The sequence below is a fragment of the Macrobrachium nipponense genome, chromosome 19 (genome assembly GCF_015104395.2).
Source record: "Macrobrachium nipponense isolate FS-2020 chromosome 19, ASM1510439v2, whole genome shotgun sequence".
Lineage (NCBI taxonomy): Eukaryota > Metazoa > Arthropoda > Malacostraca > Decapoda > Palaemonidae > Macrobrachium > Macrobrachium nipponense.
This window is the reverse complement of record NC_061088.1, coordinates 38,949,874-38,967,373: the sequence shown is the minus strand read 5'-3', so window position 1 is coordinate 38,967,373 and position 17,500 is coordinate 38,949,874. Positions and strand designations below refer to the sequence as shown.

At 35.1% G+C, this 17,500-nt stretch overlaps 1 protein-coding gene across 1 annotated transcript in view; it reads right to left on the bottom strand.

The window, feature by feature from the left end:
- The window catches only part of LOC135211476 (uncharacterized), a 44,930-nt gene that overhangs the window by 5,373 nt on the left and 22,057 nt on the right, over positions 1 to 17,500 (bottom strand). Inside the window, exons 3-6 of the mRNA XM_064244786.1 lie at positions 15,139 to 15,349; positions 4,250 to 4,426; positions 3,173 to 3,430; positions 1,652 to 1,849 (exon numbers count right to left, since the gene is read on the bottom strand). Of these exons, the coding sequence (XP_064100856.1) occupies positions 1,652 to 1,849; positions 3,173 to 3,430; positions 4,250 to 4,426; positions 15,139 to 15,349 (844 nt within the window). The remainder of the gene's footprint in view (positions 1 to 1,651; positions 1,850 to 3,172; positions 3,431 to 4,249; positions 4,427 to 15,138; positions 15,350 to 17,500) is intronic.

The window sequence follows — 17,500 nt, the reverse complement described above, 5'->3', positions numbered from 1 at the left end:
CCCTCAAGTTACACTTTCAATGCACTACATCAGTCACCCATCACAGGACAGTCCGACAATGAGATTCAGAGCCTTTGTCCGGTGTTTTTCTGGAATAACTTTTATCTGTGCATTTGACAAAGATATTACTTAGCCATAGTATAATTTACATTCCTACCTAACTTTCGACAGCATTCTTTATTACTGATATTATAAAAAATTATATTCATAAGAGTAAAATAAAGCAGCCGAAGCCAGTGGCGGAATACTCTAATGTATGAGTTTAAAGTTATATGTGACGTAAACATATGACGTCCCGACTCCTCTCACAAGGTGATGACGAGAAACAGCTATCTCTGAAATTCTGAATGAATATTCGTACTCTGTCAAGGCTTCAAGAATGGGGACTATGATAAGTCATTGTCTACGTGGTTGCAGGACAGCTTTTGTGATTCGACTTCCACAATTGTTTAGAAGTGAGGAGCCCCGTGGCAAACCATATGTAAGCTTGAACAGGTAAATGAGTAATAGGGCCCTTTTGGGGTGGTAGGTGGTGGGGGGGGGGGGGGGGGTGAATGTTTAAGGAGTACGCTCGGACATCCAAGTCTACTACTACTACTACTACTACTAGTACTACTACTAATACAACCACTATTAAAAACTGTAAACAAGGAGTATTGGTTGTATTTCATTGTTGCTAGAGGTTGGGACTTTTTCACGAATAGACAATTATCAATCGAGAAGGAGGAAAGTTAATGACGTCATATGTTACGTCATTATACCTTCGAAAGGCATTCCTCTGAGTTTTCTGGAGATGTCTACAGGAAGTCGGTGTTACTCTTATAATTACTAGAATTATGCAACTTTCGTAATACAGAATACGGTAAAAAAAAGTTAGGCAGGGATGTAAGATAACCTGTGACAAAGTGTCATCTCTGTCAGGTTTAATTATGCCTGTTAAAAACTGGTGTCACAACATTCTCTGTCAGGTACACGTTCATAAAATTTAATTCCGGAAAAACACCGGGACAGCGGCTGTGAAACTCATAGTAGCTGCCCTCTGGCCTGCCATTCACAGCAGCTGCAACAATGTGACCAACATTCAATACTTTGCCACTCATAGTACAGGATAAAAACTTCTTAATCCTTTCAAGTGTTTACATCCATAACGATCCCTACCACCCTGTGAGGTAAATAAAAGTTGATGCAAAACACCAAGTAATATCCTTTATACTTTGTAGATTACCACGCCACCTACTGAACTTACCTCTTCTACTGCTCACCATAACTGACCTACTCTCTACTTAGACCTGTATCTGAATATTTTGCTTGTGAATTTTTTTTTTTTTTTTTTTACAAATTAGCATGCTTGTGACTTTTAGGTATTTTTCACCATGAAATGAACATAAACATCAGCCACTTACTTATCTCTTGTTTGCCACAGATAAAAAAGCAGTAAGTAGAGAAATGATAATGTACGCATTTAATTTGACTGATTCAGCATTTATGCTTAAATTTATCATCGCTATTATTCTATTTCTTATTGTTATCACTTTATGAACACATGCATAAATATCAAAGATAAGAAATAAGAGGAAGAAATTAAGATGGAGCAAGATAATCAATTATACCTCTGTAGCCAAGAAAACAATTCACACAGTTCTTGACTTACACTCTTCATTAAGATGAACAGATATCGCTCTTAATAATTCAATATCATCCACGATAGCCAGTTCTCCTGGTTGCTCCAGATCCCCACACCGCAGATTTGCTTCACTCCATGGAACTGCATATTCATTCAGGAATGCTATACATTTGCCACCAAGAGCATTGTAGTGTAATGGACACAGAAGCTCAGAAGCTGACTCATCTGTGAAAAATTAAGAAATTAATACAATGTACACATCCCATGTGGCTTTCATCACTGACCTAACTCCTCTTGGCATTACTCATCTAGATTTTGATTTAACCTCTTTAGATTAGTTACTTTTGATAGTCACTTTGCTTCTACCTGTACTTCTTTTGCACTTTATTGTTCTGCTGGCTTCACCACACTTTTTCTGAGATTTGAAATTTTAAGTTCATGCTTTTGCCAATAATTTATCCATGCATAATAGCCGTTGTTCATACTCAAACTCGAATCTCTTCTTTCATCCATCAGCTATGATCGTGAAATATAGTATTGGAATGGGGATCTCATATCTTAGTCATATTCACTAACTCCAAAACATTTATTCTTCTTCCTGGCTTCTCTCCATTTCTGTACTTAAATTAACTCCATCATACATTTCTTGAAGAGTCTGCATAGCTCAAGCTAACTCTTTTTTTTAAACACTGGTATTTTGTTAAAAATTGCAAGCACTTCCTTTCATGCAGGCTGTTAAGAATTTTTTTTACCTTTTCCTTCACTATTTAGAAGATTCATATAATATTTTTGGTTATTGCATTATTTACTTGTATTCTTTCTAAGAGTAAATCAAAGGCACTGATCACATTCGTGACCCCATGTTCATCTCTTCTCTACACCCTTCTTTCTTGCTTTATTGCCCAAAGTACTATGTTGGGCAGCGTTTCACTTAACAGAGTCGTTACTTCCCTCAGGAGACCTCGTAAGATATATTAAGCCCCACATTTTACATTTATTCTGTGGATTTAAGAAGTATTTTAATTACACGCTTCATGGTCCTTTTTTCTTCATCTTCATTCTATTTCCCATTTTGGTGTGAAGACCTACTTTGTTCTTTTACTTTCTTTTTCTTGGGTTGGATGTGGGGATCAGGTCTCTCCTTTCAGCTTCTCTGGTAAAATCCGTCATTGATCTCATTGCACTGAATGAGGGGGAATAACTGATGCGTTGGTATTAATGCTGTTTTTGCTTTTCCAAATAATAAATATCCTGGGTATATACCTTATAACATTTTCTTCTACCGGACGTTCCTAGACATGACCTTATAATTTATGAAGGTAGACTATTGTGTATTAAAAAAATTTTTCTTTGACTATATTTTTTTGACAACAACGTTACTTTCATAATCACATAGGAGCAGCTGTAAGTACACATGTACTATTTTACGGCACAATCTATGTAAAAAAAGATATTCAAATAGTTATTTTTCTGTAGATATAACTAAATAAAATTCTGTTAAACAAATTCGCATATTCCTCTGTAAAAAGTTTAGTTAACTATACTTACTTTTGTGATATTTGTCGTAGTTATTTGCTTGTTCACATATGAACCAAAAGGCTGAATTGCAGTCTAAGTCACTAATATAAAAACTTTGACCGTTGTTGATATGTGCACAGTTCTCTTTTGTTCCTCCGTTGGGCTCTTGATAATCTAGGAAGCCTGCCCAGAAAGGAGTTCCCATCGGGAAATCTTGACCTTCTTTCGAGGTCCATTGGCCCTCGTGCCCTCTGTCGGTTCCGTCAATCCAGAAGGATTCTTTCATTTCTGATAGAAGAAGAAATACCTTACAGTTTATAATCACGATGTAACTGCTATTCATTACTACTCGGAAGAGAAATTTTTTCATTCCTTGTGATAAGAAAAAAAAGACGTTAATGTTTACTAACCCAAGACGAGAGTCCTGCAATCTTCATGAAAAAGAATTAAATTGTTGTTTATAATTTCTATGAGGAAGTCTTTTACTCCAGGTGAAAGGTAAAACAAGTTAATATCAACAGTGCCAAAAAAGTTACTATTAGCAGTGCCGGAGTGGAAGTCTATCCTTTATAATGAGACAGAAGAATGATTAATACACTAAGTTTTCTCTATCTTGAATGACCGAGTCATTTCAGACTCATGGGACAAGAAACGAGGATTTACCCCTAAATATTTCCCGAAAATGAGACCAATAGACAATTTGGAAGGAACCATTAAGAAAAGAAGTAAAGGAAAAAGCATTGCAACTGAAAAGTCGAGGAAATACGGCAAAGAATTCTTGTAAGCCAAAGAGAAGCTATTATTCCAAACCTTTGACGAAGAATTCCGATATGGAGCATAATGCAATGCTAAACTATACTATTCAGGAGTACCGCCTGTGATTATCTCTGATGAGGAACAAAGTTTACGAGGAGAGTTACATTCTAGGCTAGGTCTTCAAAGTTTCTCAGTATACTTTTATGATTTCAACTTTGAATATATGTCTTAGATCATTTTTCTAAATAATGCGAGTCATTTAATTGTCTTAGTTAATATCTGTTTATATTATGGTGGCTTAATTCTCAATTTAGAAAAATCTACAGCAAGTTTTTCAAGTGGAAAATATACCATTGGAGATGATGTGGTCGATGATAGCCTTGAAGTGTCGAGCTGAGTCAATGAGAGCCAAATATGCCCCATGCTGTTCGCGGCAAAACTCGTGAGTTTCTGCGAAAGTCAGTCGAAATTCCGTCTCGAACTTCAAACATTTTTCTCCTACTTCCTCGAACCCTTCTTCGCAGAAAGCTTGTAAAAAACAATCCTATTAAGTTTGTGTATATATATCTAATCCCCCTTTTATTAAAACTACACAAATTGGAAACCCTTACCTGTTGTCAATGGTGCCCTCTGTCTGCAAACATGTCATTAGGATATTAAGATCACATAAGTACAAAAATATACTATTTATTACCCAAAGCAGATGAATATAGAAAATGATTAACAAGTCATAGTGACAACAACCCAAATCTCTCTCTGTGCCATTTTGCTTGGTGAGACGTTACCGCGCACAGTCTGATTAATCAACAGATATCACGCGTTTAACATTCGTCTGGAAATTTATAAATATCTAGAAGTGTTCGTGAACTGTCAGTGATAAGATTAGTGTGAAAATAGTAGTATAAAGCATCTATTAAGTTAGTTTATCAAGTGAAATACTGTAAATCAGATCAAGATGGCAGTAAGTTCCAACTGTGGAAAAAAATGGCGAAATTTAGCGTGTTTAGCATATTTGCAATACGATGAGGTAACAGGAAGGGAGCTGGCATTTCTCATCTATGAGATCAACAACATCCCTAACCAAAAAGATACAAAAGCATTCATAGATATATTAGAAGGATATGATCCTTCAAACTGGAACAAATCAACAGAAAACATCTTGAAAATAATTGAAGAATTTCCAAATAAAATCCAAGTGGTCAAGAGACTCATAAAGAAAATAAACATAAATCAACATAATCCGACAAAGAAAATGAATAAGGTGAACATTGTGCATATCCTAATTGATGCAATAGGAAAAAGAATGCCAAAAGCATGCAAACTGTGTAAGGTGTGGTATAGCATAGTTAATCCACAAAACCTGATCAGAAAATGTTCTGCATGCAACATTCCGACACATCCGCAATGTGCTGAAGTAATGCAAGATATGAGAAAAGATACCAGCATATTTTGCTCAACATGTCTATCATGGATAGACAATGTTATTAAATCAAGACTGAATGTACAAATAGTTGAGGATGAAGAAGAAGAGGAAGAGAAGAAGAAGAAGAGGTTTGAAAGAGAAGTAAACGAAACTGAAATGACAGAAAAAAATAAGGAAAACAAAGAACAAGATAAAAGTATGGATGCAAAGATACTAATTGATACTACATATGAGGCAATCAAGCAGCATACATACGAAGAAATAAATAACGACATGACAACACAAAAGAAAATCCCAAAGAGCTCTACCCAGATCTGCAACAAGATGGGGAAAGAGGAAAAAATAGACAAGAAAGACAAAGTCTGCAACCTTTTGAAAAGAGGGAATTGCAGATTCGGAGAAAGATGTTACTACAAACACCCTAAGGTAGGTCACAACTATGAAATATATGGTAAATGTGCATACCTAGAAGGCTATGAGGATGATCGCAGAGATCTACATCCAAAAATATGCATAAACCTAAAAGAAGGAAAAGGATGTAAGTTCGACAAAAAATGTAAATATATGCACCCTGTAGCCATGAATCAAAATCAAATAAATAATCAATCAAATAATAAAATCCAAAATAAGAAAGAAACAAATAAAGAGAACAACAAAGAATATCAGGTGAAAGAAAAAAGCAAGCCATCACTGCGATATGGAGTGTCAGCAAAATATTTCCAAGCATCAGCTCCAAGATATAACTCAGGAGACAAGAACTGTATTTATGATGCAAGAGGATATTGCAGATATGGAGAAAATTGCAGACTCAGACACAAAATGAATAATTATGATGAAGGAAGATCAAATATTATGGAAAAGTTAGATTTTTTAATGTCAGAATTTCTGGAAATGAAGAAAAGAACAACATACCAGAACAGGAAAGAGACTTGGGAAAATCTTTATTATTACCCATATTAAAAGAAGGAGAAAACACGCAAACCATCGTAGTGATGAATGCGCAGGGTTTAGTTACGAGTAACTCAAAAAGAAAAATAGAATAGCGTACTTAGAAGAACTAACCCAAATTGAAAAGAAAATAGATATAATGAATATAAGTGAAACCTGGTATTCCCAAGAGACTGGGAATAACGATCAAATAAAAGGGTTCCAAACTTATAGATCAGATAGAAAAAATAGGAATTAAGGGGGAACCGCAATATATGGGAGAGACGAAAAACAAGGAAAATGTGAACTAATAGCTGTAGAATTTGAATCTGAAAAATTAATGAACATAGTAATATATAGACCCCCTAATACTAAAGAGTTTGTCATAATAATTGAAAAATTGGATGATATGTGTAGAAATCACAAGGACTGGAATATTCTCCTATCTGGAGACTTTAGCTTTCCTTTCGTAGACTGGAAAGAACGAATAGGAGATTGTGGTTGTATTTATACATATAGAAAAGAGAGTAATAGTAGTGCAGAAGATAAGAGGCAATTCGAAAAGCTATTAGACATGCTACTAGAATACAACATTCAACAAATAAATCACCTGCTAACAAGAAAGGAAAATACTTTAGACCTAGTATTTGTGAACGAGGTGAATTATGTTAAAGAAATAATAGTTTATAATGAGAGTATTTCAGACCATAATGTCATAGAGTTAACAGTCCATTCCAAAGCAAGTGAAAACAGGGATAAGCAAGATATGAAAAAGTGGGAGGATATGGAAAATACAACTTCTACAGTAAAAATATAAAATGGTCAGAAATAAATGAAGAATTAAACAAAGATTGGGATAACATTTTCATAAGTGATGACATAAGGGTAAATACGGAGATATTATATAAAATATTAGAGAAAATAGTGGATAAATATATACCGAAGAAGTAAAGTAAACATCAGTCATGCATACCAAGAGACAGAAGGATCTTGTTCCAGAAAATCAGAAAGTGGAAAAAGGGTTGCAAAAGAAAAAAATGCATGGAAAGTTATAGAACTAAAAAGTAAGATAGAAAATGCAGAACAAAAGATTATACAATCAAAAAGAAAATGAAAAATGGGACTTGGAAGAAAAAAACCCTAGTAAATATCAAGCAAAACCCCAAACTATTATACTCGTACACAAAAAAGATGAATAAAAAAATTGAAGGGAGATTAACGAATGAAAAAAAGGAAATATGCAACATATTGGCAGAACAATATAAGAGAGAATTCACCCCTATAATTGATAATGAAGATAATGATATGGAAGTAAGGGACAAAATAGTGAATATTTAGCTGACATAGATATTAATGAAGCTGATATTGTGCAGGCTATTAATGAAATTAAAAATGGAGCTGCTGCAGGGCCTGATGGTGTCCCTGCTATTTTGTTAAAGACAAAGTGTAGATACAGGCAAGATTTATGATGAGCACAAATTAGCATATATTACCCCTACTTTCAAAAGTGGATCAAGACTAGAGGCAAGTAATTATAGGCCTGTGAGTCTAACATCAAATATTATGAAAGTGTATGAAAGGGTAATGAAGAAAAATATTATGAAACATTTAATAAAAAATAATTTAATTAATATAGGACAACATGTTTTGTATCCGAAAAAGTACACAAACCTAACTATTAGTCCACCGTGAGAACATATACAAAAATATGAAAAGCGGAAATGAAACAGATGTGGTTTATCTAGACTTTGCAAAAGCTTTTGACAAAGTAGACCATAATATATTAGCGAAGAAAATTAGAAAACATAATATAGTGGATAAAGTAGGAAGATGGTTAAAAGAATTTTTACACAACAGAAAACAGATAGTTATTGCAAACGATAAGAAATCGGATGAATCTAAGGTAATATCCGGTGTGCCACAAGGTAAGGTGTTAGCTGCATTATTATTTGTTATTATGATTGCAGACATAGACAGTAATGTTAAGGACTCGGTAGTGAGTAGTTTTGCCGATGACACAAGAATAAGTAGAGAAATTACTTGTGATGAAGATAGGAACGCGGTACAAAGAGACCTTAACAAACTATATGACTGGGCACAGGTAAATAGGATGGTATTTAACTCTGGTAAATTTTAATTAATAAATTATGGAGACAGAGAAGGAAAGCTATATGCATATAGGGGACCTAATAATAAGATAATCACAAATAAGGAAGCAGTTAAAGACCTTGGTGTGATGATGAATAGGAACATGTTATGCAATGATCAAATAGCAATTCTATTAGCAAAATGTAAAGCAAAAATGGGAAAGTTGTTACGGCACTTCAAAGCAAAAAAAGCTGAACAAATGATTATGCTTTATAAAACATATGTTCGTAGTCCACTTGAATATTGCAATATGATATGGTAGCCACACTATCAAAAGGATATTGCACAAATAGAGAGTGTACAAAGGTCCTTTACAGCTAGAATAGAAGAAGTTAAGGACCTTGACTACTGGGAAAGACTACAATCCTTAAAATTATATAGTTTAGAAAGGAGAAGAGAACGTTACATGATAATTCAGGCATGGAAACAGATAGAAGGAATAGCCGAAAACATCATGGAGCTAAAAATATCAGAAAGAGCAAGCAGAGGTAGATTAATAGCGCCCGAAACTATACCAGGAAAAATAAGGAAAGCACACAGGACATTAATCCACTACGCACCAGCATCGATAATGCAGCATCTATTCAGTGCGTTGCTAGCTCACCTGAGGAATATATCAGGAGCGAGCGTAGATGTGTTTAAGAATAAGCTCGACAAATATCTAAGCTGCATCCCAGACCATCCAAGATTGGAAGATGCAAAATATACCGGAAGATGTACTAGCAACTCTCTGGCAGACATTAGAGGTGCCTCACACTGAGGGAACTGGGGCAACCCGAACAAGATGTAAGGTCTAAGGTAAGGTCTGCCCATAAAGAAAACTAGTAAGTTATCACTCTACCCTCCTGACTAAGAATTCACTCCCAGACCCAGAATGTCAATAGGTTCATTATATTAGTCAGGTTAGAGAATCCCGTCTCTAGTACCATGGAATAGAACCCATCTGTAATAAAGATAACAATGGATCAAAGATACACTTCACACATCACTCTTTTCACAGTAATTAAGTAAAAGAATGCATTTCCCACTTCTCTCTCTTTTCAAAGGTAACAGTTTTCTAAGTCTTACAAATATGTGGCAAACCTTTATGATGGGGGTTTTCTCTCTCGACACTTGACGTGTACCAACTGGCCTCTTTCTTCTCACCAAAAGGAATGTGACTTTCACAAGTGCCCTGATCTATTAGACCTGTAACATCATTACAAACGAATGTACATGCTTGACAACATGACGAGCGGTCTCTTGGTTAAAACGCTTACTTACCAAATTCCTTCACTAAGAAAGCTGCCCCCGCAGCTCAGCCTATCTCCAAGCAAGACATGATATGTGATTCACTAACATTACACACTTGTAAGATGGCTCGGCCACCTATGTCCTCTGTGTACTCCTGTCGCACACCATATCAGCAACTAATGCACCATGTATCAATTTACCACATGACATAGGGCTACCTCCGCTGCTGGAGCCCTTGTGCTTCGTCGAATGCACAAAAGTTCAAGAACTCCTAGCGCACATATTGTGATCAGTATAGCACTTAACATGATCATTAATATTGGTATAGTGTAATGGTCACTAAAGAAAGGCTCATCCTCATCACTAAGATAAGCAAAACTTGACGAATAGTTGTAGACGCAGGTCGAGTGCGTAAACCAACTCGGAACAACTCAGCATGCGCCATTATTCAGCATCTGCGACCCTCGTGAGTGTATCCAACACCCTCTCATCGCGAAACTGTAGATTCGACGTTTTCTACTGAAGGAAACGTGGTCACCACCCCGTTGTCAAGGAAATATCCCGTGACTTCTATGCAAGTGCTACTCGCACCCACCTCATCGAAGACTGTAGACTCCTGATTTATCCTGAGACGGTACATAGAAGACATCTCATCCTTTGCAAAGGCAGTCCATAGAAACGCCATTCATGTGTAGACTTGACTCGACCTCTGGTACTATAGAACGAAGTCGTTTCCATCGCCACCATCACGTAGAGTTGGGAATTCTCTAAAGTCATTGTGTGTCCATATTTAAAAGGTCTACAAGGTCATAAAATAACCAGTCTTGCTTTACCCCACAAATCCGTCATTAATTAATATATCAATCTACTAGTCAAATATTGAAAATTCCTCGCTAAACAAAATATAATCTTTACCCACTGAATCCTCACAAATAATACCATATATGACAAACACGCTATCAAAAGAGAACCCATAATGTCTAACAGCAAAAACCTCTTTTATCTAACTCACATACAGTGACAAATTATATCTCCTATCTAAAATAAAAATGCTATTTAGAGCTTAACCCCCATTACAACATCTCTCATAAGAAAAGAAAAAAAAATAAAAAAAATAAGATAATAAGCGCACATAAGAGAAAAAGAAACATATATAATTCAATATATTTCCCAAAACGGAACGTGTACCGTTACGGAATTTGCTACCGCAGCAATCCCATCGACCAGAAACGACCGGAAAAGAATCCCCTTACATGATACATTCCCGTGGGATGCCATAATCAACATCTACAAGAATAGTGCAAATCTCCAAGTAATCAATTCCAAAGGGAAAATTCCGCAACCGGATTCATTACAGCATCATTAGCAAAAAATCCACCTGTGAACACCTAAGGTGCTTTCGAACTGCAGCATAGTCAGACTCGCAACTTCAGAAACTCATGATTCTCAAAAAAAATGTTCTATACTGAAACCACATCAGCACATTCCACAAACTATCTCCAGGACATGACCAAGGTGCTCCAAAATTATCACGAAGACATAACTCTCCCACAAAACGATACTGCCCAATTATATAAAAAATTATCACCTATTCGTGATAAAAAAAAACCACGATAAAAACTCATAATTCCATAATTATATACCGCCAAAATGAAAAAAAAGTCACCCCCAAGGATTAATGCCATCTCCTTATATATATATATATATATATATATATATATATATATATATATATATATATATATATATATATATATATATATATATATATATATATGTATATAATGTATATATATATATAATATATATATATATATATATATATATATATATATATATATATATAAATATTTCCTCCATTTAATTAATAACCCCACACAACAACAAAAGTCATCCCTCCCAAAAAAATTGTCCTTAAATCTTAACTCCCCACGACATTACCGGAATTGTATAAACCCCAATGTCATCTATTCGGCTTGTGAAACCCCAAAAATTTCGCCCCAAATATCATACAGAAAGGAATAATCACATGTTATCATCACGTTTCTCAGCTAAAACAAAAGATTTGCCATATTACACCTTCCCACGTAAAATTTTAACCCCGAAATCTTACGCCAAAACGCCACAGATTTGCGCATAATAAGAAAAAAAATAGTAGAAGGAAATAAAAGAGAGAAAAAAAAACGTAGAAGCATTCCGCCACCAAATTGCAAAAAAAACAGACAGCAAGGAAAAAAAGAAAAAAATGCAATTGCGTGACAATATATTAATCACCACAACCAATTCTTTTCTCAATTTCAAGGTATGTGTTAACCTCGACCGACCTGTTTTTTCCTCTAAGACTACAAATCTGTTTCAAATTTTCTCTTCAATGACTTTAAAAGGACCTTCAAACTTCGGGCCTAGATTGTAATTTAGTTAATTTCTCACGTTAAGTTTTAAAAATACCTTGCGTCCGACATTGATCTTGGGCTCAGATGTTTTACTATTACTCTTCTGTACCATATCTCTGGTTGTGGATTCGAGATTACGGCCTGAGACAAGCATGTCTCTCTCTCGCTGTGGATACCAACGCCTCGATCGTGTCCGCCCCATGATGAGGTATAGTTAGCATATCAAATGTGTCTCGTGCTGGACAACCAAACAAAGCTTCAAATGGGGACATTTTAATGGAATCACTAACCATAGTGTTAATGCTATGTCTAACAACATCAACAAATCTGTCCCAATTCTTATCATTACCACCTACAGTTTTCCTGAGAGCCTTGAGCAATTTCCTGTTTGCCCGTTCGCACAACCCATTAGCCTCGGGTCTGTATGGAATAATTGTTACTTTCTGTATCCCCATGACTTCAGCTAAACATTCCAAGGTTTTGTTCACAAATTCCCTCCCATTGTTGGTTAATAAAACTTCGGGTGAGCCATATCTGCAAATGATACCATTGAAAAATGCTATGGCTAATTCTTCGGCCGTTTTATGCTTAAGTGGGAAAATTTCTACTATCCTTGTAAGTTCATCTATTATCACTAACAAGTACGTTTTCGCATACCTAGACTCACAAAAATTCCCCAGGATATCCATATGTATTCTCTGAAAAGGTCTACTCGGTATAGGATACGATCCTAATTTGCATGAAGTTGTCCTTGCAGGCTTACATGCATTGCACACTGTACAATTCCCTTCAAAATTTTCCACATCTTTCCCCATGCTTTTCCAAATGTATTTAGCGCGAACCTCATCATACATTTTTTCTATTCCCAAGTGTGGATTACTGAACTTGCAATGAACTATATCCAAAACCACTGGAATTAGGATCTTCAGAATTACGATCTGTGTCATATCTCCTTTACTTTCACTGGTTCTCAACTTATATTTAATTTTCCTAAAAAATAGATTACCCTACAACTCCAAACCCGAAAAAGGCAACTTATAACGTTTCCTAACTAATTCCCCTCTTAGAAACACTTTTGCATCAACTAAAATCTCGTCTTCATCTTGCCTTTGCTCTATGAGAGGTATATCCCATTGTATGGCCTCGCTAGTGACTTGCGCGACTTGAAAACCTTCCGTGTCGTGAAAACTCCTGCTGAGAGCATCAGCAACCACGTTAAATTTGCCCTCTATATATTTGAGTTTTGCATCAAAATCTCTGATAGTTAAAAGTAATCGAGCTCTTTCAGGCAACAAATCGGGTCTATTAAAAAGATCTAGTAATGGCTTGTGGTCTGTAAGAACTTCTACTTTATTCCCCATCAGTAGCATTTTAAAATGAACTAAGCTCGACACTATTGCAAAGGCTTCTTTATCTATGGTGGCCAAGGATCTCTCATTGCTGCCCTTTGTCCGAACTTCCTGCTATAAAAAGCTATAGGATGGAAATTTCCATCGAACTTTGCATAATACAAGCACCTATACCTTCCTGGCTTGCATCAGTCACTAATGTAAAAGGTTCACTAAAATCTGGAAACTTCAAAACAGGGGGATTCATTAGCGCGTCCTTGAGCTTTTGAAAACTCTCCGCCTGGGTTTCCTTCCATTGAAATTGAACATCTTCCCGCAATACATCAGTTAGGGGAGCTGCTATATTAGAGAACCCTTTCACAAACCTCCTGAAAAAACCGATGATACCCAGGAATGACTTAATCTCTTTCTTTGATCTGGGGGTGCGAAAATTCGCTATTGCTTTGACTTTATCGTCATTTACTCTAACCCCTTCCTTAGATATGACGTGGCCTAGATATGTGATCTGCTTTTTCAAGAACGAGCACTTGGCTAGCTTAATTTTCAACCACGCTAATCTAAGCCTCCTAAGTACTTCTGTAAGCACTTCCAGGTGTTGCGCGATAGTGTCTGTTGCGACCAGGATGTCATCCATATACACAAAAACATTTTTGCTCAATAACCCGTGCAAAATTGTGTTCACCAACCTGGTAAAGGTCATCGGACTGCCCAATAAACCGAAAGGCATTCACGTAAATTCATAGTGTCCCTTGGGCACTGAAAAAGCAGTATATTCCTTGCTACTCTCACTAAGAGGGACCTGTAAGAAACCCTGTGCCAAATCAATTGAGCTATAAATATTATGTCCCCCAATTTCAACAAAAAGATCTGGTATGCACGCGACTGGGTAGCGGTCAGGGATCGTCTTCTCATTTAAACGTCTAAAATGGACGCATACAGGGACAGAACCGTCTTTCTTAGGCACCGCTAACAAGGGAAAGTTGTAAGGAGACATGCTAGGTCTAATGATTCCTTTTTCTTCCCATCTATTAACCTCTTTCTCTACCTGTTCTCTTATTTTGAAAGGTATGCGATATGCAGGAATATAAATAGGTTTTGTGCCACTATCCAAATTTACCTTATGCTCTAACACATTAGTCAACCCCAATTTATCACCTTGTAAGGCTACCGTATCCCCAAATTCTGCCAAGAGCCCGCTTATCGCTTCAACGTGTTCGCTATAATCCGCATTAGCTCTTGATTGCATTTCTGCCTCCGAAAACTCAGGTTTCCCCTCTACGATAGCCACTGAACCACTGTCACAACTCCAATCTTGGAAATCCAATATATATGTATTCTTCTGGTATCTCCTAACTGTATCACTACAGTTTAGCAACTCTAACCACGTAAGCCCATCCTTGGATACACTGTTCACCGATGCCGTGCTTACAACCCCTCTAAGCTTTTCGCTATTTTCAATAACACACACATCTGTGGGTTTTCTCATTTCCTTCAATTTAACTTTTACCATAGTCTTTGAACCAGGTAGTAACATAATATCTTCGGATAAAACACCTCTATATTTGTGGTTAGTACCTCCCCTTTCCACCGCCCTATACACATTACCACCCCCAGTATCATCCCCAGCAATGTTAGTATCAGAAATAACATCAATATTAGTATCAACATCACCATCCAAAGTATCGTCACCACCATTGTTATCACTGTGAACTCTGATAGAACCCCCATAATCATTTCCCATATCAGCAACATTGGTTTTAATATTACCTTTCTCCATAACACTTGTATCACCGCCATTAATATCACCGAGCACATCTCTTTCAATAACCACCATGTCCTCTGTTCTATTCACGTCCTCATAAGGCAGAATAACACCAGGTATCCCGACTGTTATCCCATTAACAACCGCATCGATCGAAATCTTGTGTCTTCTACAAGCAGGATGACCCAGCAAAAGTCTGTTGCCCAACGCAATTCCCTTCATTACCAAAAATGGTTCTGTTAACACTCTGTCACCGAGAGTAAACTGTATTTGAACACAACCCAGGGTATTTAATCTATGGGCTTGCACATCACACACCGTCTCCGTTGAGGGTTGCAAAGGGTAATTGGAAAACATGGATTGATGAAAATTGTAGTCCATTAGATTTATTGATGCCCCCGAGTCTATAAATATCGGGATATCCACATCCCTTACTGTTCCATAGGCTATAGGCCTGGGCTCTGGGGCGTCCCCCACGAGACCACAATGGCATGTACCAATCACCTGTACCCTTTTTGTTGAGCGGGCTTCCAAAAATTTCGCTGATCCCTTTGCCCTCTGGTTTGACCTGCCTGGGAAGTTCTCACATTATAATTACCAGAACAGAAAACCAAACACCGATGTTGGAGTCTATGCTATAGGATGTAAAAATTGTGACAAATGCTATATTGGTGAAAGCGGTCGTTCCTTGGACCAGAGGAAACGTGAACTTGTTGCAGCTTGCCGTTTGGGCAACGTTTACAGCCCCATTGCCAAGCATACTTGGGATTCCGATCATGCCATCGACTTCAAGGGAGGAAAAGTTATTTATAAGAGTACGGATAGGACCACTAGGAGAATTGTGGAAGGAGCTCTCATCACTTTGAATGACACCTTTGAGGGGAATACTGGAATACAGAACAATTTACTTTTGAGTGAAGAAATTTGCAAAAGGGCCAGAATAAAGAACTTCAGAAATGTGTACACAACCTCCTTCAATCTGATAATGTAAATAACCATCCTACGCCTGTTCCAGAGTCTAATCTACAAACTACCTTTTTGGTTAACGACCGTCAAGATATGATTCAGGAAGAAGACCAGCGCTTTGTCCCGCCCCGAAGATCACAGCGAATTATGGAAAGGCAAACGACCCAATGACTTGTTCGCATTTTTTAACCTTGTTAATGTTCTTTGTCTGTTTGTTTATGTTTATTTGGAATTCTTCACCAATACCATGCTCATTTGCTTAGTGATCAAGTCCACAGGAGGATGACGAAAGCTTTAAGCTTTGTATATATTTCTATAAATATATTATATCTAGATAAACAAGGATATTACTGTGGATCCCTCTATATATATATATCTATATATATATATATATATAGATATATATCTATATATATATATATTATATATATATATATATATATTTATATATATCTATATATATATATATATATATATATATATTATATGATATATAATATATTATATATATAGTATATATATATATATATATATATTTATATATATATATATCTATATATATATATATATATATATATGGTATATTATATATATATATGTATATTATATATATATATATATTATATCGATATATAATGATATATTATATATATATATATATATATATATATATATATATATATATATATATATATCTATATATATATATATATATATATATATATATATTATATAATTATATATATATCTATATCTATAATATTCTATATCTATATACATATATAATACATATACATATATATATATATATATATATATCTCATATATATATATATATCCTAATATATTATTTATATAATATATAATATATTTATATCTATCTTATATATATAATAATATATATATATATATCATATATATATAATATATATATATATATATATATATATATAATATATCTAATATCTATACTATATATATCTACTATATCCTATATAATATTATATAATATTATAATATATATAATATATATCCATATATAATATCTATATATATATATATATATAATATATATAATACTATATAATATATAAATATATATATATATAATAATAATCTCTATATATCTATATATATATATATATATATCTATATAGATATATATATATATATATATATATATATATATATACTGGAAGATTGGGGCATCTAGAAACGCCGTAGATTCAGTAGGAATAAAACAGCAAACAGCCATCGTAGCATTTTAAATTTATTGGCCAAATTTTCGAGACTACATGTCTCATCATCAGGGCTGTAAAATACAAAGAATAAAAATTAAAAAAAGACTCAGTTAAAAAAAAAATCACCAAGTCTAAAAAACAAGAAACTTGAATTTAAAAC